We start from the raw sequence: 26,088 nt of genomic DNA, 5'->3' as shown, positions 1-26,088 counted from the left end.
GAAACTGCTGCAGCACCAACGGCTGCATCTGTTTTGGAGCCATCAGTATAGATAGGTACTTTATCTGAGTTTTCCAACGAATGAGTTTTATGGAGCTGTTGATAGTTGATATTTGCCAGAGAGGATTTTCCCCATCTTAAAAAGAAATTGTCGAAGAGAGGTGAGAATTAAGTCCAGGGAGTTTCAGGAGTAGCAAGGTCTTGGAATATGTTGTGAAATTTAATATCCCAACTGATCATGAGTTCTTGCAGTCGAATATCACAATAAGTTCTTGCAGTTATATCACAATAAGCCTAATGAAAACTGCCCCGCAGGGGCAGTTTTCATTAGGCTTATTGTGATATAATTCAGCATATTGAGGATCGAACAGGTATTGCTAGCTGGGGTGGGATGGTATGCTTTTTAATTTTTGCTGCATAATTACACAATAAGGATTTTCTCCTGAGATGCAAAGGGGTTCATTTGCCTCAATATACAGACTGTGGACCGGAGATGTTCTGAAGGCTCCCACAGCTATCCTAAGAGCACTATGTTGTATGGTGTTCAGATGTAATAGTGAACTTTTCCTAGCGGAGTCATAGACAGGTGATCCATAATCTAAGCATGATCTTATTAAAGCTCTATAGAGGTGAAGGAGAGAGCTTCTGTCAGCACCCCATGACTTGGCAGAGACTGCTCTTAGGATGTTCAGTTTTTTAAGACATGTAGTTCAAAGGAAAGCAATATGGGAAGAAAAATTAAGTTTATTATCTAAATATAACCCCAACAGACGAAAATTGTTAGTGACAGGAATCAGGTTGTTTTTTAAAAATATTTCTGGATCCGGGTGAAGTTTGCGCTTTTTACAAAAATGAATTGCACTAGATTTCTTTTCTGATAGGGAATAGCCATTCCGCAATGCCCATGATTCGATTTTAGCGATGGAAATTTGAAGTTGTCTTTCAATGGTGTTCATGGTTTGGGATTGACAAGAAACAATGAGGTCATCAGCGAACATATACGATTCTACTGTATTCGGTACATCCTGTGTCATGTTTGTAATTCTTATTGAAAATAACGTTGGACTAAGAATGGACCCCTGAGGAACACCCTCCTCTTGTTCAAATGATTTGGATAAATTGTTCATGTATCTAACCTGAAATGTTCTGTGGCATAGGAAGTTTTGTATAAAGTGGGGTAAATGACCTCTCAAACCAAAAGAATGAAGATCTTGAAGTACACCATATCGCCAGGTGTTATCAAAGGCTTTCTCAATATCGAGATTGATCATGACCAGATGTTGTCCCCTTATGAAGGCATTTCAGATGTTTGCTTCTGCTTTTATCATTACATCTAACGTGGACCGGTTCTTTCGAAACCCCGTACTGATTGTTATTTAGCAAGTTGTTAGTTTCCAGGAACCACGTTAGCCGCCCGTGAACCGTTTTTTCCAGGACTTTGCCTAAACAGCTGGTCAGTGAAAATGGCATGTAACTATGTGGAAAGCTGCGATCCTTTCCTGGCTTTGGAAAGGCTAGTATAATTGAGTGATGCCAGGAGTTTGGGTAAGTATTTTCTAGAAATATTCGATTGTAATATTTTAACAATGCCCTTTTTGTTCTGTTGTTTAGTTGGCTTATCATGACGTAGTAGATCCCATCTGGACCAGCAGCACTAGATGTTTTATTGAGTGCCCCTAAAAGTTCTTTTAATGTAAATGGCTGGTTGTATGGGTGTGAAACTCTAGTGGAGAAATTGATCTTACGCTGCTCTGATGATTTTTTAATTTGCTGAAAGATTGGGTTGTAGGTGGATATGCCTGATATACTGGCAAATGATTCGGCTAAGGCATTTTCAATTTCTGCCGGAGAGGACAACTCCTTTCCTTTGCAGTTTAATATTGAAGCCGGGGACTGGACATATTTGCCATCAAGTGTTTGTATTTTCTTCCAGATGAGTCTGATATCTGTGTCCTTGTTTATACTAAAGGAAAAGCTAATCCATGCTTCTTTTTTTGCTTTCCTTCTTATTTGGCAGAACTTGGCTTTCATTCTTTTAAAACTAATTAGGTTACTGGTTGTGGGGAATTTGCAGAACAAATTCCAAGCCCTATTTTTTTCCTGTTTAGCGTATGTACAATCCGGATTCCACCAGTAATTATTGCGTTTCCCAGGCAGGGACTTTGGTATTGTAGAGTTGGCAGCTTGCAATATTTCATTAGTTATATGTTGTGTGACATAATCTATGGGCTGGAGTTGAATTATTTCATCATCTAACTGAACATTTGAAGCATATTCATTCCAGTGTGCCCTACGAAATGTCCATTTGGAGTGACCCGGCAAAGGGGAGTTTACCCGTGTTTGCAGCTTGCAGAGAATTGGTAGATGATCACTATTTAGTGGATTTTCAAGAACAGACCACTCCGTATTAGTACATATGGAGGGAGAGCAGATTGAAAGATCTATTGCACTCATGGATCCTGTAGAAAAATGAATATAGGTAGGCTCACCAGTGTTCAAAAGGGTAAGTTGACACACATCGAGAAGAGTTTGTATTAGTTTGCCTCTTTTGTCGATTGTTGGAGATCCCCACAGCGAATGATGAGCATTGAAGTCTCCGAGCAAATAGAAAGGAGGTGATAGCTGGTCTATTAGATTTTCTAGATTTTCTGAGGAGAATGAGGAATTTGGGGGAATATATATAGATGCTATTGTAATAGTCATGCCAATTTCTGCATGCATTGCCACTACCTCAAAAGGAGTCTGAAGAGCAACAGGTTTAGCATTAGCATTAGTAGAAGCATTTGATGCAAGAAAGCAAGCTTATGCAGAATCAGCCAAAAAAAAATAAATAAATAACCACTTCCATTTCAGCCCTCTGTTCGTTCGAAATACCTGTCCAGCTGAGCCTTAAACTTATTTAGGCTATCAACTTCCACGACAAGGGATGGAAGTCTGTTCCACCAACCAACCACCCGCTGGCTAAAGGCAAATTTCCTCACGTCTATCCTACATCTGTCTTTCCTCAATTTGAATTTATGCCCTCTCAGGTGATTATTCCGAGCAAGAGGAAGAATCCCATCAGCATTGAGCATGCTCAAACCATTCAAGGCTTTATACACCTCTATCAGATCACCTCGCTGTTGCCTAGTCTCCAGACACTGTAATTTGCAAAACTTAAGCCTTTCTTCATAAGAGCACCCCTTTGTTCCATTCACCAATCTTGTTGCTCTTCTCTGTACTCATTCCAGCATCTCTACATCCTTCTTGCAATGAGGCCTCCAGACCTGTATACAGTACTCTAGGTGTGGCCTGACCATTGCCTTATACAAGGAAATAATCACCTCCTTATCCCTGCTAGAAAAATTCCTATATATCATCGACAATACACCATGAGCTACACTTGCAGCCCGTCTGCACTGCTCAGAAAACTTCATATCTGCCTGCACAGGCAGACCTGCACCCCCAGGTCCCTTTCATTCTCTACCACTGTCAGTGTAGTACCACAGAGTTGATACGTTGCTCTGGGGTTGCTGTTTCCCATATGTAGTACTTTACATTTGTCAATGTTAAACTTCATTTGCCACCTCTCAGCCCATCTGCTCAACCTTTCAGATCCTGTTGCAGTAGCATAGTGTCAGTAGTGTCCTTGACAACCCTACCAACCTTTGTATTGTCTGCAAACTTGGACATTAAGCTTGATATACCATCATCAATATCATTTATAAATACAGAAAACAATAATGGACCCAATACTGAACCCTGAGGGACTCCACTAATAACATTAGTTCACGATGAGCAGTGTCCATTGATTACCACTCTCTGTCTTCTCCCCCTCAACCACCCCTTTATCCATAGCAGCAATTTGCCTCCAATGCCACACTGCTCCAATTTGTGCAGCAATGTTCCATGTGCAACCGTATCAAAAGCCTTTCTAAGATCCAAGTATATAATATCAAAGTTATTCCCTGCATCCAGTTCTTTTGTGACTGCATCATAGTATCCAATCAAATTGGTCAGGCAAGACTTCCCCTTAACAAAACCATGCTGTGTCTGAGCTATAACTGAAGTCTTGTCTAGATGATCCTGCAGTGCTTCTTTAACCAGTGCCTCCGTTAATTTTCCGGGAATAGAAGTTAAACTAACAGGTCTATAATTACTTGTGTTGCCCTTTGATCCTCCTTTGTGAATTGGGGTCACATCTGCACATCTCCAGTCCATGGGTACTTCCCCTGAGTCCAAGGAAGCTCTCATAATTATGGCTAAGGGTTTGCTTACTTCCTTTGCTGCCTCCTTTAATATAACTGGATAGATTCCATCCACCCAAGGTGCCTTTCTTGTATTTATCTTCAACAATTTCTCCTCCACTTTACTCTCAGTTATTACAAGATTCTCTAGCTTACTGCCAGAGTTGAATACACCTCTGGCATTCCCCTCCCTGAATAACTCCTCATGTGTGAATGTCGATGCAAAATATTCATTTAGTTTGTTAGCTACCTGAGCAGGATCATCAACAGTTGACACATTGATATCAAGTGGACCAATCTGATTCATCCCCTTCCTTCAAGAGTTTACATAAGTAAAGAACTCTTTGCTGTTTTTCTTTGCATCCCTTGCCAAAGATTTCTCGTAATCTGCCTTCGCCTGCCTAACCTCCTTTGTAACTTGGTTACAGATCAACTTTTATCTATCATAGGCTTCTGTGTCACGTGTTAATTTGTATGTATCCCATGCATTTTTCTTCTCTGCCATATGTCTCATTAGTTCATCTGACATCCACTTAGGCCTAAACCTTGAACAATATTTCTTAGTTGGTATGTAAAGCCTAGTAGCTTCCAAGATAAGTTCTTTGAATGCTTCCCATTTTGAATTTGCTGTTGGTGTTTAGATGGAATATTATTTCTAACAAGAACTGCCACGCCTCCACGGGTCGGCAAGTCAATACTCCTATCTCTTCTGAACATGGTATAATTTTTAATGGTAGGACACACTTGCGAATTTAAATAGGTTTCTTGTAGGGATATACATGCTGGTTCATAGCGGTTGACGAGATCATGCAAGTCGTCTTTTGCATTACGAAAGCCTCTACAATTCCACTGAACAATTCTTTCCATTATGCATTCTTGTTAGTAGTTTTTTTTTCAGACTGTTTTTTTGGTTGTAGCTTGTTTATACCTCTCTATTTTTACTTTGTCTTTCTTAGGAAAGAAAGGACGTGTCGTGTCCATCTCATCAAGTTCTAAAATTCCATCATCTGAATTATTCTGCTGATCAATATCCATTTCCGTTGAAATCCGTGGATGCACCATTGGGGTTTCTGTAGCTTTTGGTTTCATTGTTGACGCATCGGCTGGAATGGAGATTGGAGTATTGCTGGCTTGTTCAGTTGTTTGTTGTGAAGGACACTGTTTGGGAGAAATGAGTATGGATAGTGCCCAATTCGCGATAGATGTATTAGGAGGAACTGTAACATCTGTTTGGATACTTACTGATTGGACCTGTTTAGCAGCTGTGGCATATGTACACTTTGGCTCCATTTTGATTATTTCTCTTCTCGCCTCTGAATAAGTGACTTTGTTCTCCACTTTATATTTCTGTATTTTTTTCCCTTGCTTCCATAGTTTGCATATTTTGGAGAAAGCTGGGTGATTACCTTTACAATTTGGGCAATGAGTGGTAGCATTGCAATTGGATTGGTTGTGCTCCTTTGATCCGCAGTTAGGACATATTGCCTCACCTCTACATGCAGTCTGAGAGTGTCCATTTTTTTGGCACTTATAGCATCTGATTGGGTTTGGGATGTAGGGTCGGACACAGCAATGGAGATAGCCTGCTTTGACAGATGTTGGTAAGATGGGAGAGCTAAAAGTGAGGATTATGCTCCTTGTTGGAACGAGAGTACCATCTTTACGAGTCATGATTCTCCTGGCTTGGATGACTCTTTGTTCTCGTAGCTCTTTGACTATTTCCTCCTCTAATACGGTTAATAAGTCCCATTCTGCAATTACTCCCTTAGAGGCATTTAGGGTGGCATGGGGAGTGACTTTTATTGGATGTCCGCCGAAAGTTGTCAGATTTAATAACTTTGCAGAATGCTGGGATTTCATGGTCTCTACCAGAAGATTCCCAGACTGGAGTCGCCTTACTGATTTTGGTGAACTTGCTATTGTTATTATTTGGTTTTTAGGAGCATTAGCAACTAAGGCCATATTGCTCCGGGATATGCGGTGGTCATTCCCTGACCTTTCCGCATCCTCTGTATTTGGTGGTGACGGGCTCGAACCCCGGTCTAATCAAGAAGCGTGTGCTACGCACTGCTGCTCCTTCCCACCTGGCTACGGAGGCGCCTGGTGAACTTGCGACAGCCTCTAAGCATTTTTGCACAAGGAATGGGAACAATATACTCAAAGGCTGGTCTGATGTAGAGTGCAGTATGAGGAATGCTGGTATCTCCTCTTAATGATTTGTTTTCAACCTCTTGGGTTGGGAAAAGTCATCATAGTGTGTTTTGTCGCTAGTTTTGAGCTCGGAGGCTCTAAAGGTGGAAACGTATTGTTATCCATCTTTGCTCCTTTCAGTCCTGGGAGAGTGGATTTCTTCTCCCACATTACTGGCCCCGCCACGGGGAGGCAGGAGCAGTGCCGATAGAGTGACTAAGCGGTATAAAAGTTAGTATATTAGTTTAAATGGAAAAAAGAAAGGTGATTTGCCTTTCTGAAACTTAGTTACAGATCGTAAGACTAAGTTTACTATTATTTAATGAAAACGTAAGAAAACTTTTATAAATGAGCAAAAACTGCAGCTTCGAGAAAAACGCTCTATAAATCACTGAGAATCGCTTGATCACTATGGAGAAGAGGGCCCCGGCTTGGCACCCGGGGCCCTCTTCTCCAATGGAACCTTTCTCTCGTGGCCATTCTCAGCCTTTTGCTGTTTGGCATTACAGGAATGCAAAATGGAATGATCTGCAAGATTTCTATTCTTGTTTTCTATGGTTGGATTACTGTTTTAACTCTTCTGATATTAATTTTTGCTCAGATTGTGTCAGTGAAATTATTCTTGTAGGGATGGAATTCTTTATTCCATACTCCACCTTAAAATCTCATCCTTTATCTAAACTGTTTGGTTTAGATGAAGGTTTTCTGATAAGTGTACTAAGGCTATTCAAGATAAGAATGTTGCATATCACAATTGGCTTGTATCCAAATCACCAGGTTCATTTTCGGCCTACACAACAATTGTAAAGCAGTTATTAATCAGTCCAAATTAGATTTTGAACAGGCTAAGAGTAGAAAACTTGTTTTTTTGTTTAAACAGTAGTTGAGCATTCTGGTTGCCTATTACTTTGCTACTATCTACTGTGGCCAATAGCTTTGGCTACTGTCTTGCTATTCTTTACTCTTACTATTCATTACCTCATAAAAAAACTTAGTACAGTGAGATTGCAAGTGAAATGAGAAAAGATGCATGCCTTACATATTTGAAGAAAGTGGCACAATTATATAAATCAGTTTGGAAAGATAAAATCCATGGAATGTAGCAATGGGATGCAGATGGGATCATTGATTAACCTGACTAATCTCTTTTGAGGATTTTTAGATGCTTTGAAATCCCCCCTCCCTCAGATGCGAAATAGTATTCCACAGGAGACTAACATTTGCAGACGATTAGCAGTTGCTCAAAAAAAAAAAAAAAAAAAAAAAAATCATGCCAGTAGTGAGAGAGAAAATCCAAATCCAATCATATTTTTGAAGAATAGTTTTCACTTTGTTTAGTTCAGTAAAGCGACTACAAATATGGAGTATCGGAATATTTTGTCTGGAAATTGTGTATTCTCTGATTCATTTGTTGGATGAATGATGAATAGTTAGCCAGTTTTGGGCTTGCCCAAAGCCATGGTGTGAAAAAAGCCCATTAAAATTCCTCCTCCCACCTTGGCAGAATTCAAACCCAGACCTTTTCCATATAGTGAGGAAAGACTGTAATTGTTAATCATTAAGCTAGCTGCAAAGGGACATATTCTGAATAGTCTTCCTCATTAATTACTTTAATCAGTATACTAGAGAAAAATCTAGCATTCTAAGAAATCAGAAAGAGTCATAATTTTAAGATGTTCAAAGAAAGGTTACTGTTATAGAAATGGAAAAGACCAAGTGAGAGGGAAAAAAAAAAAATCTTGAGAAATTCCAGTATTGAGAAGTTAAAAGAAAGAGCATACATAACTGGTGGACAGAGAGGAAACCGGTCACCTAATTGCAAAAGATACCACATGCTGTGGGGTTTTTTTTTTGAATAAAATAAGTTCTGTTCAATTACTTGTCATTTTTACTGTATTATCCATATTTCACTGTATTTTATTGAAAGCTGCAAATTGTTGCATATTCTGATTATTGTCATTCGTGTTAAATTCTTATTTTATGCAGTGTTTCTGCATACAAGTGAACTAGTTTTTATCACTGTAATGCATGCATTATTCCAAATAAATAAATAATCCTTTGAAGAGAAAAAAACAAGTTAATATTTATTTTTATTTTGTCTATTTATTCCCTTAATAGTATTAGCTTAAATATATAAAGCATAAAAAGTATGCTTTATATATTTTATGTAATGCAATTTTATAATGCAATGTAATTATTATTAGTGGTAAGTATTTGCAAAACAATTTCTAAAAGAATACTGTGCTTTATCAGTAAATGTTTTCCCTATTGTAAAATTGATATAAATGGAGTTTTATTAATTAAATAAAAAAAAACAATCCTGCATACTCCACTATTTAAAGACTACTAATAATTTAGTTGTGTATGTCACATAATTGCAATTAAATAATACACAGATATGAAATAATTACATTAGATAATCAGCATTAAGGCTGGATGGAATCTTGTGGTAATGTACACAGGTATATGGGTTCTGAAGTTAAGTCCATATGATGCCAAAACATGCACATCCTACTTTTATCCATTGCACTGTTTCATCTTTTATTGTTCAAGATTTAGGCCTAAATGGTTGTCAAATGAACTAATAAGACTCGTGGTAGAGATCGAGAAATGCATGGGATGCATATAAATTATCAGGCAACACAGAAGCCTATGGCAGATATAACCTAGTCTGTAATCAAATCACAAAGGAGATTAGGCAAGCGAACACAGATTACGAGAAATCTTTGGCAAATGATGCTAAGAAAAACAAGAGGTATTTCTTTACTCATATACACTCTAAAAGGAAGGGGATGAATCAGATTGGTCCACTTGATATTGATGGTTCAACTGTTGATAATCCTGCTCAGATAGCAAACAAACAATGAGTATTTTGCATCTACATTCACACATGAGGAGTTATTAAGGAAGGAAAATGCCAGAAGTTTATCAAATTGTAACAAGGTGCTTAATGATTTTGTAATAACGGAGAGCAGAGTGGAGGAGAAATTGTTGAAGTTAAACATAAGAAAGGCACCTGGGGTGGATGGGATCTATCCAGTTATATTAAAGGAGGCAGCAAAGGAACTAAGCAAACCCTTAGCCATAATTATGAGAGTATCCTTGGACTCAGGGGAAGTCCCCACGGACTGGAGATGTGCAAATGTATCCCCAATTCACAAAGGGGGGATTGAAGAGTGACATGAGTAATTACAAACCAGTTAGTTTAACTTCTGTTCTGGGTAAAATAATGGAGTCACTGGTTAAAGATGCATTGCAGGATCATCCAGACAAGACTGCAGCAATAATTCAGACACAGCATGGGTTTGTTAAGGGAAAGTCTTGTCTGACAAATTTGATTGGATACTATGATGTGGTTACAAAGAAACTGGATGCAAAAAAAAAAAATATTGATATCATATACTTGGATTTCAGGAAAGCTTTTGACACTGTTGCACATGGAAGACTACCGTACAAATTGAAGCAGAATGGTATTAAGGGTAAGTTGCTACAATGGATAAAAGGGTAGTTGAGTGGGAGAAGACAGAGGGTGGTAATAATGGAAGCTTCTCTTCGTGGACTAATGTTATTAGTGGAGTCCCACAGGGTTCGATGTTGGACCCACTGTTTTGTATATTTATCAATGATATTGATGAAAGCTTAGTGCCGAAGTTTGCAGATGATACAAAGGTTGGCAGGGTTGTTAATGACAGTAATGGCAGCATGCTACAGGATCTAGAAAATTTGGGCAGATGGGCTGAGAAGTGGCAACTGAAGTTTAACATTGACAAATGCAAAGTACTGCATATGGGTAGAAGTAACCCCAGAGGAACGTACCAACTGTGTGGTACTACACTTAGGGTGGCAGAAAATGAAAAAGACCTGGGAGTAATTGTGCAGTCAGATATGAAGTTTTCTGAGCAATGCAGACAAGCTTCAAGAGCAGATCATGGGGTTTTGTCAATGATATACAGGAATTTTGCTAGCAGGGAAAAGGTAATTATCCCTTTTTATAAGGCAATATTGTCAGGCCACGCTTTGAGTACTGCATACAGGTCTGGAGGCCTCATTTTAGAATGTAGATTTGCTTGAGTGTGTAAAGAGAAATGCAACAAGACTGGTGAGGGGAATGAAGGGATCCTCTTACCAAGAGAGGCTTAAGTTCTGCAAATTACACCAGCTGGAGACTAGGCACTTGCGAGGTGATCTGAATGAGGTGTATAAGGCCTTGAATGGGTTGAGCACGTTGAATTCTGATGGGATTCTTCCATTTGCTCAGATTACAAACCTAAGGGAGCATAAATTCAAAGTGAAGAAAGACAGTTGTAGAATAGATGTGCGGAAATTTGCCTTTAGCCAACGGGTGGTTAATTGCTGGAACAAACTTCCATCTATCGTTGTGGAAGTTGATAGCTTAAATAAATTCAAGGAGGAGCTGGACAAACTCTTAGAGGGAATGGTTGTGTGAATTTTTTATTTTTTTGGCTGATGCTACATAAGCTCATATGTTTGCTTTCTTGCATCATGCCTCCATTACTATTATTACTATCTGTTAATAAGCCACGATAAAGTTGTAAATTCCTCTGGCCCTGGCCAGAGTATAAAAGGAAATTTATTTTATTATAAAAAACAAAACAAAAAAAAAAAACAATGGTTGTTCTGATATTATGTTACCTGGGTCTCCCAAGAAAAGGGAGCAGAATGCTCATCTCTCCATGAACAGCCCTAAAATATAACAAGCACAAACTCAGATAATGTTAAATAATTATTTATAATGAATAATATATATGCAATTAACATGTTTTCTATATGAGGATATAAAGTGAAGAAATTTCTTTAATTACTCTAGTAAAACAGATTTGACAGGCTAAGAAATTAAATTATTAGAATAAAAATGAAGACACCATACAAACACTAATGTTCAATTTAAAGATGTGATTAACCAACCTAGAACACCAAAACTTAAATTTGAAAATAAAAATATCTACTAAAGTGACATCAATGTTAACTTTAGTTTACCTTCATTACCAGTTTGACTTTCAATCTGTATAACAGTTTTGTTATTGCAGAAGTTTATCAATAAAAAAAAAAAAAAATGGTTTTAGGCTTTAGCCTTTTCTTGCATATCATTACCAAGCACTCTAAAATGTGAATTTAAGATTAGCAGCTTTGGCATTGTCCAATCATCAAAAGTGCTGGCTCCACATTTGATCATAGCATCTCACAATGCCAACACTGCTTACATCAGATGTTTGTGTTTATCGCCATTATCCAACCACTGAAGTGACAAGCTTTATGATTCTTGTTTATTTCAAGTTTTGCTTCCTGACAGTGAAGATAATATCCATATGCAGGCATTAATAAACAAATAAACATGTCTAAAGTACATATGTAAAGCATGTCAGAAGGGGAGTTTTATATTAAAAAATTAAAATACACTCAGTGATCACTGAATTATGATCACCCCATCAGTAATGGTCTATGCTGCTTAGCTCGCAGTAAAAAAAGTCAAACAGCTTCCTATGCTAGAGTAGTGGTAATTTGCATCTGGTTGTACAAGTAAAAGTGATCAAGTAGCAGTTATGGAACACAGTAAAGATACTGCAGAGTTTCAAAAGGGCATAATTGTGGGAGCTTGTGCATCGGATGCTTCCATAATAGAAATGGCATGTCCTGTCAATTGCATATGGCCCACTATGGTTACAGTGTACAAAGAATTGGGTCAAACAAGTCAAACCGCCTGCTGCTACTGACAAACTCAAAAGAATTACACAAGGTGGATATTCATGGTAATCAACAGATGTAGTGCATAGTACAGGCTCAACAGCAGGTCACTGCAACAATTGACACTGCAATACAATATGGAGAATGCAAGAACAATATCCCAAATAACAATGCACTGCACACTCAGAGGTTCTGCAGCAGACGATCCAAGAGACACCTCCTCACCGCTGATCACTGACAGCAAATGCTGTGGTGTCAACAACGTGCTTGTTGGGCACTGGAAATAAGTGTGCTGATCGGATGAATCCAAATACCTAGTGCAACATGCTGATAGATGCCTTTGTGTGTGGCACAAGTCCATGGACCCATTGTGCAGTGCCCACTATCCAGGTAAGTGGCAGTGGCTGCTTAACATGGGGCATGTTTTTCTAGCAAGAACTAGAACCCCTAGTGCATAAGGACCAAAATTTCACTGGCAAGGTCTACTGGCAGCTCTTAGGAGACCATGTGCACCCTGCCAAGTTGCATTTTTTCTCCTGGACAGAAACAGGATTTTTCAAGACAATAATATGCCATGACATCAGGCTGCACTGTGCACAAGTGGTTCAAGGAACACAGTGAAGATATCACCCATCTTGATTGGTCTCCATATTCGCCTGATCTTAAGCCAGGATGTTTTAGAACAGAAGTAAGGTGCATGGACACAAAACCAGCATCAATACTAACACTGTGGAAAGCCTTGATGGCAACATGGCTGCAGATCCCTACATCTTCAGACATCTAGAGAAGTCAATGTCTCAGCAAATAGCAGCTGTTTTCCATGCAAACAGTGGCCCAACACAGTATTAGGTAGGTGGTCATAACCCAGTGATCACCCACTGTATATTTTCAATATAAAAAATACTTTTCAGAGTTGTGTTCATAATATATTGAAAATGAACAATTTTGAATTATTTCATGTTTATTATAAACATAATAATGGAAAAAGTCCACCGATATGCCTGCTAATGTTATTTTTATCACACCAATTTAAAGTAGAGGGTTAAAAAAATACTTGTCACTGGGTTTTTAAGTTAATTCAATTTATGGCTATAATTAATTTAAAATAAAATTAATTATACAGTGATTACTGAAAGGCATTGTTTGTGTACAGGACTGAGATATCTCAGTCCTGCATATCTGAGAAAATACCTCACTCAAAATACTCAAATAATAAATAAAATAATTCAATTAACTTGAAATACTTCATTGTGTTGGTTAACAACTTTTATTAACTTTCCAGCAGGTTCATTTGTGAAGATAATCAACTTGACAAATTTCTATGAATTTTGCATGAATTTAAAAAAAAAAAAAAAAAGTGTAAAATTTAGTATTCTTCAAGTATGGTATTCCCCAACCCTACAAACAGCATCTTAACTATACTTTAATTGGAGAAGTATATGATATTTCCTTCCCCCATAAAAAAATCTTTCGAACTCCATTTTGAAAGAAAAAAAATGTGGGAGGGGGAGGGGGTTGCTGCCATACCATATTGTGTTAATTTTTCATTGAGTTCTTGGTGAAATAATTTTGATCTTATTATACAATATGGTGTCAGAATTAAGAATACATTTTTTTTTTTTTTCCAACTATTTCTTACTGTTTATACCATAAAAACTGATTGGGCAACATTCACATGTGAACTGCTGCCTTCATATATTTTGAAGTGCACTAGATGGTTAAACTCGATTATAAATAATAACATTTAAATTTTTAAACTTTTGAAGGCAGTTTAAAATGGTTTAAAATGGTTTAATGGATTAAGAATTAAAATGATGTAATATAAGTAAAGGTTTTTTTTCTTTAATTCTTAATCTGAAGAATTAAAGAGAAGATCCATAAAGAGTGATCAAAGCATAGTGTCCCAAAAGTTTAAATTTAAATGTTATTAATCTATAATCCTCTTTAAGAAACTTTTTAACTGAAACAGTGAAGTTTTTCTTTTGGATAAAATGAATTATGATGTATTCTTTTGAACTCAAAATGACAGGACATTGCAATTGTTTAAGCATTTTACGTTAGCCATTTTCTAGCAAGCTATACTTGATTGTATTATATAGTAAACTCTAAAATCCAAAATCCTTTAAAATCTGGCACACTTTACAAAAAAATCAATATTTTATAATAATGAAATATTAAGAAAGCAATCTGGCACTTGTATTAACGATTGCATTTGTCTTTAAGAATCAATGTGAAAAAGAGTGACTTTTCTTTATAAGATGCTTGAAAATCTGTTTCTTTACAGCCAGAAGGATTTAAACTTCGCAAATAATGCAATGGTGTTAATTCTCACAGCATAAAAAAAAAAAAAAAAAAAAAAACTTACCTTTGCAATGAGTTTCCCTGGCACTGCACTACTTCAGAAACAGATGGCCTCTATAAAAGATTAGTTGACCATTTGTTTTTAAAAGATGACTGCTATAACAACCTGTTTCAGGGCTGACGTGGTACCTAGTGCCAACATGCAGACAAAATGTGTGAAAAGAACTGTTCCATGTTTTTCCTGTATACGAAATCACTTTCCAAAGTTGTAATATAGCTAAAGCTATCCACCGAAAATAGTGCACTACCAGAGCAACTCGTTACAAAAGTAAGTTTGTTTTGCTATGGAAATTAGACCACTGAATTATCCATTCCTGCAAAAAACAAATGAAAGAACAAGTTAGTCAATTATAAATGTTTACAGATGTAAATAAGTTCAGCTGTTTTTGCTTAACATTTATTGAAATGTGCTCCTCTAAAACTATTCAATCACTAGGTATAGCTCTCTAAAATCCAGAAAATCTTTAAATCTGGCACCTCTCACTCCCAAAGGGTGCTGAATTTTAAAGTTTCCCGTAAATAATTTGGTAATCAGAGGGGGACATTTATATTTTCCACTATGACACAACTTAGAAATTCTAAATCAAGGTTTAAACTTGATTTTAAATGTGTATAGCATTTAAATTTAGTGATCTTGGAACCTCCCCCTTATTTGCCCCCAGGATGACTAAAGATGCATTTTGCCTACTTTTTTATACTGTGAGGGGGGAATGCTTTCTACCCCTCCACCATAAATTTTAGAGTAGATAATCAGCCATTCCTAGAACAGATTTAAAATTAGAAACTTAAACAAGATTTCATTACAAACAAACAGGCTGCATGAGTAGCTCATGGGGGTCTTGTCAATGATATACAGATAGTTCCCGGCATTACAAGTTAAGTCGTTCCTCACTCATAAAGCGGGAATTTATTTCCCATAGATGTAATGTTAAAAACAGGGATTACGTTCTCAACAATGAAATAATATTAAATAAAGGTCAACAAAACATTATTTTATGCTTAAACAATGATTTATTTATCCAAAGAAATGATAACGTAGCTTTTAAAATCATCGACTAAATGCACACTGGTTGATGGACAAACAACTCTTCAAGAGTCGTTTGTTTCCAAGGCAGTCTCCTCTTTTCTTTATAAATTTCACGATAGCATGCATAAGCATTTTTTAAAACTGTAGCAACTTTTCTAGTGTGCTTGAAATTTGAATCTTGTGACTCGAAAGTGTTAAAAAGCTTCGTCAAGCCCCTTGAGAGAGAGTGAAGGAATGAACAGGAGTTTCTGTTGTTAAATTTTTTTTCTTCTTCTGGTTCTTCACATTTTGCTATTTCAAGGTCTTCATTTGTGAACTCTCCATTGTGTGTTTGAAGCAGATTAGCATTAGCATTAGTAGAGGCATATGATGCAAGAAAGCAAGCTTATTCAGCATCAGCCAAAAAAAAAAAAAAAAAAACCCTCTCCCATTTCACCCCTCCGTTCGTTCGAAATACCTGTCCAGTTGAGCTTTAAATTTGTTTAGGCTATCAACTTCAACAACAAGTGATGGAAGTCGGTTCCACCAACCAACCACCCGCTGGCCAAAGGCAAATTTCCGCACATCTATCCGACATCCGTCCTTCCTCAATTTGAATTTATGCCCTCTGAGGTGATTATTCTGAGAAAGATGAAGAATCCCATTGGCATTGAGCATGCTCAAACCATTCAAAGCCTTATACACCTCTATCAGATCACCTCGCCGGTGCCTAGTCTCCAGACTCTGTAATTTGCAAAACTTAAGCCTTTCTTCGTAAGAGCAACCCTTTGTTCCATTTACTAATCTTGTTGCCCTTCTCTGTACCCGTTCCAGCAGCTCTACATCCTTCTTGAAATGAGGCCTCCAGACCTGTATACAGTACTCAAGATGTGGCCTAACCATTGCCTTATACAAGGGAATAATCACCTCCTTATCCCTGCTAGAAAAATTCCTGTATATCATTGACAAGACACCACGAGCTACTCTTGCAGCTCGTCTGCACTGCTCAGAGAACTTCATATCTGCCTGCACAATTACCCCCAGGTCCTTTTCATTCTCCACCACTGTCAGTGTAGTACCGCAGAGTTGATACATTGCTCTGGGGTTACTGTTACCCATATGTAGTACTTTACATTTGTCAATGTTAAACTTCATTTGCCACCTCTCAGCCCATCTGTTCAACCTTTCCAGATCCTGTTGCAGCAGCATAGCATCAGTAGTGTCCTTAACGACCCTGCCAACCTTTGTATCATCTGCAAACTTAGACATTAAACTTGATATCCCATCATCAATATCATTCATAAACACCGAAAACAACAATGGACCCAACACTGAACCTTGAGGAACTCCACTAATAACATTAGTCCACGTTGAGCAGTGTCCATTGATTACCACTCTCTGTCTTCTGCCACTCAACCATCCCCTTATCCATAGCAGCAATTTGCCTCCAATGCCACACTGCTCCAATTTGTGCAGCAGTCTTCCATGTGCAACAGTATCAAAAGCCTTTCTAAGATCCAAATATATAATATCAAAGTTATTCCCTGCATCCAGTTCTTTTGTGACTACATCATAGTATCCAATCAAATTGGTCAGGCAAGACCTGCCCTTAACAAAACCATGCTGCGTCTGAGCTATAACTGAATTCTTGTCTAGATGATCCTGCAGTGCTTCTTTAACCAGTGCCTCCATTAATTTACCTGGAACAGAAGTTAAACTAACAGGTCTATAATTACTTGTGTCAGCCTTTGATCCTCCTTTGTGAATTGGGGTTACATTTGCACATCTCCAGTCTATGGGTACCTCCCCTGAGTCCAAAGAAGCTCTCATAATTATGGCTAGGGGTTTGCATACTTCCTTTGCTGCCTCCTTTAATATAACTGGATAGATCCCATCCACCCCAGGTGCCTTTTTTATGTTTATCCTCAACAATCTCTCCTCCACTTTCCTCTCAGTTATTACAAAATCATCCAGCTCACTGCCAATGTTTACTTTACCTACATCATTCTCCTTCCTGAATAACTCCTCATGCGTGAATGTAGATGCAAAATACTCGTTTAGATTGTTAGCCACCTGAGCAGGATCCTCAACTGTTGAACCATCAATATCCAGTGGACCAATCTGATTCATCCCTTTCCTTCTCGAGTTCAAGTATGTAAAGAACTCCTTTCTGTTTTTCTTTGCATCCTTTGCCAAGGATTTTTCGTAGTCTGCCTTTGCCTGCCTAATCTCCTTTGTGACTTGGTTACAGACCAACTTATATCTATCATAGGCTTCCATGTCACCCATTAATTTGTATGTATCCCATGCATTTTTCTTCTCTGCCACATGTCTCATTAGTCCATCTGACAACCATTTAGGCCTAAACCTTGAACAATATTTCTTAGTTGGTATGTAAAGCCTGGTAGCCACCAAGATTAGTTCCTTGAATGCTTCCCATTTTGAGTTTGCTGTTGGTAACATCATCAGTTGGTCCCACTGTATAGAATTTAAATACTGTCTCAGACCATCATAGTCGCCTTTACGAAAACAAAAACCCTTCCCTTTACCTCTGATGGTAGTTACCTCCTTGAGTAAATCCCACTTCAACACACTGTGATCACTGCCACCTAGTGGTTCATTTATCTGCAGGTTCTTAATACATGAAGAATCACTACTGATAATCAGATCAAGAGTATTGCTCCCTCTTGTTGCCTCACGAACATGCTGATGTAGAAAACAATCATCCAATAAATCCACAAAAGCCTTGCTAGTGTGCGAGTGACCAACCCACAAATTCCAGTCAATATCTGGGAAATTAAAATCCCCCATTATAAGACTCTCTGATTTACTGGCCCACTCTATTTCCCTGTACAATATATTATTATACTCATCAGAGTCATTAGGCCTATAGCACACTCCTACTCTCAATTTTGATTTCCCTATGCTTATGTCACACCAAACTGACTCGACACTGCCCTGTCCATCGATGTCAACTGGCTTCACTTCCTTTGACTTTATGTGTTTCTTAATTAATAGCATAACCCCTCCTCCCCTCCTGTCCTGTCTATCCTTTCTATATACATTGTATTCCCCAAATTCCAGTTCCGCATTACTTATATCTGTGTGACACCACGTCTCTGATATCCCAACAATATCTGCCTTTGATGTTTTGAGCAATACCTCAAATTCATCAAATTTATTTACCAAACTCCTAGCATTGGTGTACACGCAGGTATACATGCACCTGTTTCTATTCTTAGCTACCCTAACACAACCCATGTGTTTACTTGTAACGCAATGACTACCAGCAGTCTCTGAAATATCCTGATATGATCAGCAACATCGGTTGTACAGACCTCAAGCTGTAATTGGTTAGCAATATTAATGACTGCTTCTGTTTCATTTTGTACGATCTCTGCTGGTTCTTGAAATCCTTCAAAATTATCAATAAAATGATGACAGAGTTTATTCCAAACACCCTTCATGTTCTTCTCTGTAATTATGTCCCAGAGTCGGCTCATTTTATTATTTTGATTGCATCTAAAATATGGAATTCTTTCCAAAATTCTTTAAGAGTTTGACCCCCGTCCTTATCTCTGCCGGAACAAATAAACACATGCACAGTAGTACTGTATTTTATAGTTACATGCGTGGTTTGGAATTCCATATTTATGAATGTTTAGCATTTATTTATTGCAATTAATGTTCATATTTCAAATTCTGTTGATACTTGATACTTGAAAAAGAGAACTCAAGTGAAAACTCGTAAAGCGGGAACTGCCTGTACAGGAATTTTGATAGCAGGGATAAGGAGATGATTATCCCCATGTATAAGGCAATGGTCAGGCCACACCTTGAGTACTGCATACAGGTCTGGAGGCCTCATTTTAGGAAACATGTGGCACTGCTGGAATGAGTGCAGAGAAGGGCAACGAGATTAGTGAGTGGAACAAAGGGTTGCGGTTACCAAGAAAGGCTGAAGTTCTGCAAATTGCAGAGTCTGGAGACTAGGTACCTGCAAGGTGATCTGATTGAGGTGTATAAGGCCTTGAATAGTTTATCAATGCTGATGGGATATTCCCCTCGCTCAGATTCCGTACCTGAGGGGGCATAAATTCAAATTGAGGAGACAGTTGAAGAATAGATGTGAGGAAATTTGCTTTTAGCCAGTGGGTGCTGGAACAAACTTCCATCTGTCATTGTGGAAGTTGACAGCTTAAATAAATTCAAGGCCGAACCAGACTAACTTTGGAGTGAATGGATGAGTAAAATGGGAAGGGGTTTTTTTTTGGCTGATGCTATATGAGTTTGCTTTCTTGCATCATATGCCTCCACTAATGCTAATTACAAGCAAAGTAAAATTCAAGCACAGCACAGAAACAAACTAGACAAACAAAGCACTCAAAGTTTTGAGACCTTCCTATTATCTCCCTATACATGTATAGTTAAATTTTAGGCATGCATGCAGAAGCATGAACTACTTGCCACATCCCTTATACCTCTCTATAACCGTAATCTATCTCTCAATAATCCCTTACACCTCTCTTGCAAATGAAATTTGGCCATTGTGCCAGCTTCTAATCAAAATAAATTTATTAGAATTGAGTACTGGACCATGAGGTGGCTAAACAGGGTTAGAAGCAAACCATTCTGGAATAGTCTTAAAGCAAATGCTTTATCAGGCATCACTCCATGGAGGTATGCCATTATGGGCAAAAACTGTTAACTGCTGCTAAGTTGACTAATAGAAACAAGGATGCAACAGAAATAAAAGATATAATTGAATATCCAAGAGCTAGAAGTAGGATTCACAACATTTCAAACCTATGATGAGGCTTAGATGTGCAAATATTAACTGTCTGAGTGATATGTTCCCTTGGAACTAAACTGAGACCAAACCTAGGTAAAAACCTGGATAAAACAGCTTTTCCTATGGGAAAAGGCAAGCCTTGGCTTGCTTTTCCCTACATAGAAGCTAGCTCAGTCTCCAGTTCTGGATTGCATCCACAATGTCTGAAAACCCAAGACCACTGAATTATCCCCCTGGCCCCTGTCAGTGCTTCTGCATATAATACATCCAGAGGAAAACATTAATAATGTATGGGGGGAGGAAACAGTATACAACAACAATAGCAGACTGTGAATAATGATATTGAGTTTAGGTTTGAAATCCTCATTGGAACTTGTCAAGAATGGAGTGTAAATCTATGTGCAGACTACATACACTAATAATATTCTAAATATATATTCTATTTTGTGATGTGTAATTAAGAATGCATTTAGCTTTTCTTAACAAATACATCAACATCTCGATGTACAAATTGTTTAACTATAACTGTATTTGCTAGAGAAGAAACTGTATACACTAGCAGAACTTCATAAATCTTGCATTCAAAAATCCAGCACTTTTTGAATGTTTCTCCAAGGGTTGTCAAAAAATCCTACAAGGACAGAGGAGAAATTGACTGACCAGAGTTCAAAAAATGCACCACAAATGCCAGATTTATGCATTACGATTCTATTATTGATTTCCAAATGCCACTTTCTTTCTGTTCTACACATTCCCTAGCCTATGTTATTGCTATTATGTGTTTGCAGCATATAAAATCATTCGATTTGCAAGACATTCAACAGTCGTCCACAGTATAGTATTTGGTAGATAATATTTATTTTTTAAGGCAATTTGACAGCTGAAATCATATCACCCCATGTTAAAAAATATTGGAACATTGCAACACCCATAACTGGAAGCAGGATTCAAACTGAGGCTTTTATTTTTCAGGCAAGCACAATATTCACAGAATATTGAATATGGGTTCATATTTTGTATTGTACAATATTTTTAAATTATTTAGTTAGCAAAATCATACTTATTGTATTATGCAATTAAAGGATTTCATGAATTCACACTGGAAAATATTAAAATTTTATCTCTAATCATCAGTATTAGTGACAAATGATGCACTTATCCAACATCAGCCAAAATCTTCCCATATTACCTGTCCATCCCCTCTAATAGTTCTTCCTTGAATTTATTCAAAGAACCCACTTCCACACACCAAATGGAAGTTTGTTCCAACGATCAACTACCTGTGCTGAAGGCAAATTTCTGAACATTATCCTGCAACCATTCTTCTTAAACATGAATTTATGTCCACCCCCATGTGTATAGTATGAGTAAAAGGAAGGATTCCATCATATTATAAACATGGGTATAGTATGAGTAAAAGGAAGGATGCCATCAGCACTGTGCTTACTCAATCCATTCAAGACTTAAACACCCCAATCAGAAAACTCCTCACAGGTGCCTAGTCTCCAGACTGCAGATTTCAAAACTGAAGCCTTTCTTGGAAAGAGCACCCCTTGTCCTCCCCACTAATCTCATTACTCTTCTCTGCACCTGTTCTAACAGATCCATGTCCTTCCTAAAATGAGGCTTCCAGACCTGTATGCAGTAGTATTCAAAATGTGGCCTAACCATCTTGAGTACTGCATACAGTTGCAATGGATAACTTAAAGTGATCACATTATGTCAGAGCATTATTTTATAGCACTGCATTATACTATTTGCTAACATGAGCTTGCTGATTGGAGAATCAATACATAACACAAATTGCACCTAATTTGGCCATTGCTTTTTTTTTTTTTGTTGTTTTCTAAGTTATGCATGTAGCCTAATACTTAGGCTACATGCATAACTTAGAAAACAACAAAAAAAAAAATAGCATTTTCAGAAATTTGCTATGTGACAAGTACCAAAGATGTCAAACATGTTTCTACTGTAATTGGTAGAAACAAACTATATTAAACTAGATGACACTGATTGCCGATTAATATTGGTTAACGCCTAATTCTGTTTTCTTGTTTTTTGTATGTTAAAAAGCGTGTACATCAATATGGTCCTAGGGTATGTGCTCTTACTGAATTCAAAGCGGAATGGCCATTCGAGGAAGCAAACTAATTAAAGTGATAATTAAATATTAGTAACAAGTTAAATATTAGTAACTAATTAAATAAACACGTTTCGACTTTTCCTTCCCCCCCACCCAAATTGATTTTTTTTTTCTTTACCGCTCTATCAACTACTGGAATCTCATTAAAAGCGAATTAAATTTTTACGTACAAAAGGCTTTCCACTACTCGTATCTTCATCTACAACAATTTTCTCTCCTGAATTGATTCGTAAAACGGGAAAATAGTCGATATCGGAATTCAAAGCAGGATGGGTTCCGTATTTATTTTCGATCTCCGGATGCACCAAAGAACGCCAAAGGAAGCTTGCTTGTTCACCACATGACAAATTCTTCCATAATGTCTCATGCTTTTGTTGAATGGAACTAATATCAGCCATAATACGACTGGACGTTGAGTTCAAAGTAGAAAAATACGAGTCGAATTTTTCACGAACTGTTGGCGAACTCATCGTGAAAACAGATATAACGCAAACACACAACACAATTTCAGAAAAAAATACGCATTTTATCAAGAAAATATAACGTCTCTAAACATAAACTCTGACTTCACGAATAATCCTATAACTTATAATTAAAAATGCACCCCACAGAACGAAAGTGAATCCAAAATATAACACCCAGACACACCGCAAAATAATGAAAACCTAATGTAGTCTCCATGAGTACTATACTGCACTGTGCGCCAGAAGCGACGTCCTGCAGCTGCAGCTGTAGCCTTCAAAAAAGAAAACAAAACTAGATGACACTGATTGCCGATTAATATTGGTTAACGCCTAATTCTGTTTAAGAATTAGGAAACTAGAGCCGAAAATAAATTGGTACTTGCGTTATCTTAGCAAATTTTCAAATTTTATGATTCATTACTATCAAGTACTGTATTCTGATCAAGGGTGATTGTATCTTAGAGCACAAGAACACTGTTCCGATTTGTCATACGTATCTGTAATGTCATGTACATAGTTAATTATTAAAAATAATTTATTTTAATAATGGGTTGTGAATCACGTTTGTTGAACAAAAAAAAAAAAAAAAAAAAAAACGAGTTTCCAGGACAAAAAAAAAAAAAACTGTAGCTCTCTCCTGAAACTAACTAACTCAGCCGCTAAGCAAAAAAAAAAAAAAAAAAAAAAATCCAATAAAGTTCCTCAAGTGATTGAGGGAATTCAGCCCCAAATCAAGATGAGGAAAGAGATTAAATGAACTGTGCAATATAACTGAGTTAGTCGGTCTCAAGCGAAGATGGCATGTTTTTTTTTTTTTCACAGAAACTTAGGTTTTTAGTTCAGAAAACAGCAAATCGACCACAAAAAAAAAAAAAAAAAAAAAACTAAAATATTATTTTTAGGCCACCCGAATAATTAAATTCATTTGCCGTGCTGTGTGTCTTATGTCTGTTGATTGCGTCTGTTTTGCTGTACGAAAAACCCCAGTTTCTTTGGAAACCTTGCTATGTACGCCTGAGACCGACTAACTAAGCCATGGAGTGAAAAAAGCCCATTAAAATTCCTCGCGTCATCGAAGATGATTCGAACCATGGTCTCTTTCACCCAGTGTGGGGAGGACGGTAACGATAATACTGTGCTACCGCGCAGACGAGCAAATCGACCACAAGGTACAAGGTATTCGTGTAATGATTGCGGCCTCCAGGGTTTCCCCTATATACCGCTGTATCTTCTGTAGTTTATTTATAGCCGGCAAGTGTGTGTAAATGTATGTGTGTATGTTTTAGTGTAGGTTCTGATGGGTGTTGTTTGCCGGCCCTGGAGACTTTGCAGCCTGGAAGCAGGGGGGGAAGCCACCTGCGTCCAGACTCCCGTACCTTGCCACGAGGAGGCGCTCCAGGGGTTAGTAACCGCAAAGAGGGTTTCCAACCAGTGGTAAACCCGTGAGTGTTATGGGAAGGAGAAGTAGGACAAAGAAAGAAGAGAGATATTCTCTTAAGAAAGGAGCAGAAAACGGTAGGATGAATTAACAACTAAGAACAGAGAGGAAAGTTAGGTTTTCTCCGACTGGAAGAGGAGCCCAACCTCAGCCAGCCAGAGAAAGGAAAACTCAAGAAACAAATTTAATTGTGTCTGAGACACCAAGAAAATAATTTAACTTAACTTAGCATCTAATTACAAAAATTTACAGTGAGAAGACGAGACTTCTGAGAAGCCCAGAAGAACTTGTCTGAACAATAGTTGGTAAGAGTTTTAAACAGTTACACTAAATAACAAGCAATCTAATAACCTTCAGTGATTTTGTTAGAACTGCAATTCTAGTATCTTAACACACAATGAGGAAAACTTGAGATTTAACAAGGCTATTAACTCCGAGAGTCATAATAAAATTAAGATCACAATTACATAAAGAGGAAGTTGTAATTCTAAACAATAATTTTTTTTTTTTTTTAATCCAAAATTTTGAGTTAAACAGGATGAGCTGTGTTTAGCATCTTTCGTCTTCTAAACACGGAGTTAGCATAGTTACAAAAAGCTGAGAAGGATTCTGATGTTTCCAAAAATTTTGGGAAATCATCTAGGGTGTAAACATTAGTGTCTAACATGAGCTGGTAACGTAAATCTAAATATATGTTGCAATTTAGGACTAAATGTTCCACCGTCTCCTCAGCTCCACAATGACAAAGAGGAGAGGGGACCAGTCCAAACCTAAAAAGGCGGGAGTTAAGGCCGTGACCCGTAAGAAGAAAAGAGGAAAAAAGTCCAGGTTGAAGCCAGGAAAGATTCTTAGATTTTACAAAGACTTTAGGAAGGAAGGAGAAAGTAATTCTGCCAAGGGGAGAGTCATCCCAAGAGAGCTGCCATTCATCAAGGGCTAAACTGAGCAGTCGAGAAACTTCAAGGTCAGTAGAGTTATTATAATTATTTTCAAAAACACCAATGGAAGCAGGGGTAAGACGCCTCCTGTGAAATTTAAGAAATGCAAGGATAATTTCTAAATGAATGGGAAGGCACCCATTCAGAACTAGCAGGGCATCAGTAGAAACAGTTCTACATGCCTTGCTCGTGGCCAAAAGGAAGGATCTTTGCGTCTGTAGAAGAATTTTAAGGATGAGAGAGTTTTGAACACGGGAACCCCACGCACCCGCGCCATATGTAACAATTGGGAGGAATATAGATTTGTAGTATAAACCCAATGTTCTAGATTTGAGGTTCCAAAGAGATCTGGCAATGTGAATTAACCAGCCAGTAGTTGATTTAATTTTTACCTTTAGGAATTTGCAGTGTGGAATGAAAGAAAGACGATCATCAATCACCACCCCAAGGTATTTAAATTCACGTACAAGCTTGATTGTCTGGTTGAGAAGCCTCACCACAGGAGGACGATTACGATTTAACAGACCTTTTAAGAGAAGCTGCTTCGTCTTAGATACCAAATCGACCACAGAACACACCAATTTTACAAAGACACTGCTCTACAAAATTAACAGAACAAAATGATTTTTCATAAATTTTATTGCGAACAGTGTCGCCGAAGGCAAATATTTCATATATAATAGGTATCTTGGCATGCAAATTCCGAGTATCCAATAGAAATCTATCTACAATACTCGATAAAATTAACAGAACACGTAGAAAATGTGGTGTAACTCGTCAGTGATGAAATTTGATATGGTGATGTACCATAGAATAACGATGAAATGA

The 26,088-nt window shown here is 37.6% G+C and overlaps 1 protein-coding gene across 2 annotated transcripts in view; it reads right to left on the bottom strand.

Moving 5' to 3' along the window:
• LOC150088666 (uncharacterized) overlaps positions 1-23,129 on the bottom strand; it is a 41,694-nt gene extending 18,565 nt beyond the window's left edge. The window contains exons 1-2 of one of the 2 annotated variants that reach the window (XM_090370851.1): positions 23,069-23,129; positions 11,069-11,119 (exon numbers count right to left, since the gene is read on the bottom strand). In XM_090370851.1, the coding sequence (XP_090226977.1) occupies positions 11,069-11,119; positions 23,069-23,101 (84 nt within the window). In that variant the 5' untranslated portion in view covers positions 23,102-23,129. The other variant, XM_090370850.1, reaches the window with a different exon arrangement.
• Between the last annotated feature and the right edge of the window lie 2,959 nt (positions 23,130-26,088).

Source organism: Mastigoproctus giganteus, chromosome 3 (genome assembly GCF_048544385.1).
Source record: "Mastigoproctus giganteus isolate SK-2022 chromosome 3, ASM4854438v1, whole genome shotgun sequence".
Lineage (NCBI taxonomy): Eukaryota > Metazoa > Arthropoda > Arachnida > Uropygi > Thelyphonidae > Mastigoproctus > Mastigoproctus giganteus.
Note: the sequence above shows the minus strand (reverse complement) of the source record. Positions and strands in the feature narration are given on the sequence as shown.